The 435-nt window shown below is 71.3% G+C and overlaps 1 protein-coding gene across 1 annotated transcript in view; it reads left to right on the plus strand.

Moving 5' to 3' along the window:
- The first annotated feature begins 261 nt into the window (after positions 1–261).
- PLEK2 (pleckstrin 2) overlaps positions 262–435 on the plus strand; it is a 19,207-nt gene continuing 19,033 nt past the window's right edge. Inside the window, exon 1 of the mRNA XM_004698662.3 lies at positions 262–327. Within this exon, the coding sequence (XP_004698719.3) occupies positions 277–327 (51 nt within the window). The 5' untranslated portion in view covers positions 262–276. The remainder of the gene's footprint in view (positions 328–435) is intronic.

Genomic DNA, 435 nt, shown 5'->3' on the forward strand with positions numbered 1-435 from the left:
CGATTGGGGCAGGGGAGATTCCCCAGGAGACGACTCCAGGGCTGGACTCTGTACCAGGAAGGCGCCCTAGGGACCCCGGGACACCTTCGGGGGAGACTCAAATCGCACCATCCCGCCCAGGTCTCCAGCTTCCTGCCAGGAAGGCCCTGCGGCCGCGGGCTCTGGCCCCGGGCCAGGGAGGCGTCGCCCCAGCAGGGTCGGAGTCGCTTCCTGGGCACGGGCGGCGGAGGCGGGCGCCGCGGGGACGACACCTGGGACGCGCACCTGGGCACCGGCATGGAAGAAGAGGAGGGCGGAGTGCTCAAAGAGGGCTTCCTGGTCAAGAGGGTGAGTGCGCGCCCTCGGGATTTGAGGGACACTGACGCCGCGGGGGGCGGGCGCCTCCCCTCCTGCTCCCCAACCAGGGACGGGGCAGTGGGGTGCAGCCGAAGCAAC

This window comes from Echinops telfairi, unplaced genomic scaffold, assembly GCF_000313985.2.
Source record: "Echinops telfairi isolate 266 unplaced genomic scaffold, ASM31398v2 ScPeMD7_18;HRSCAF=68, whole genome shotgun sequence".
NCBI classification, from domain to species: Eukaryota; Metazoa; Chordata; class Mammalia; order Afrosoricida; family Tenrecidae; genus Echinops; species Echinops telfairi.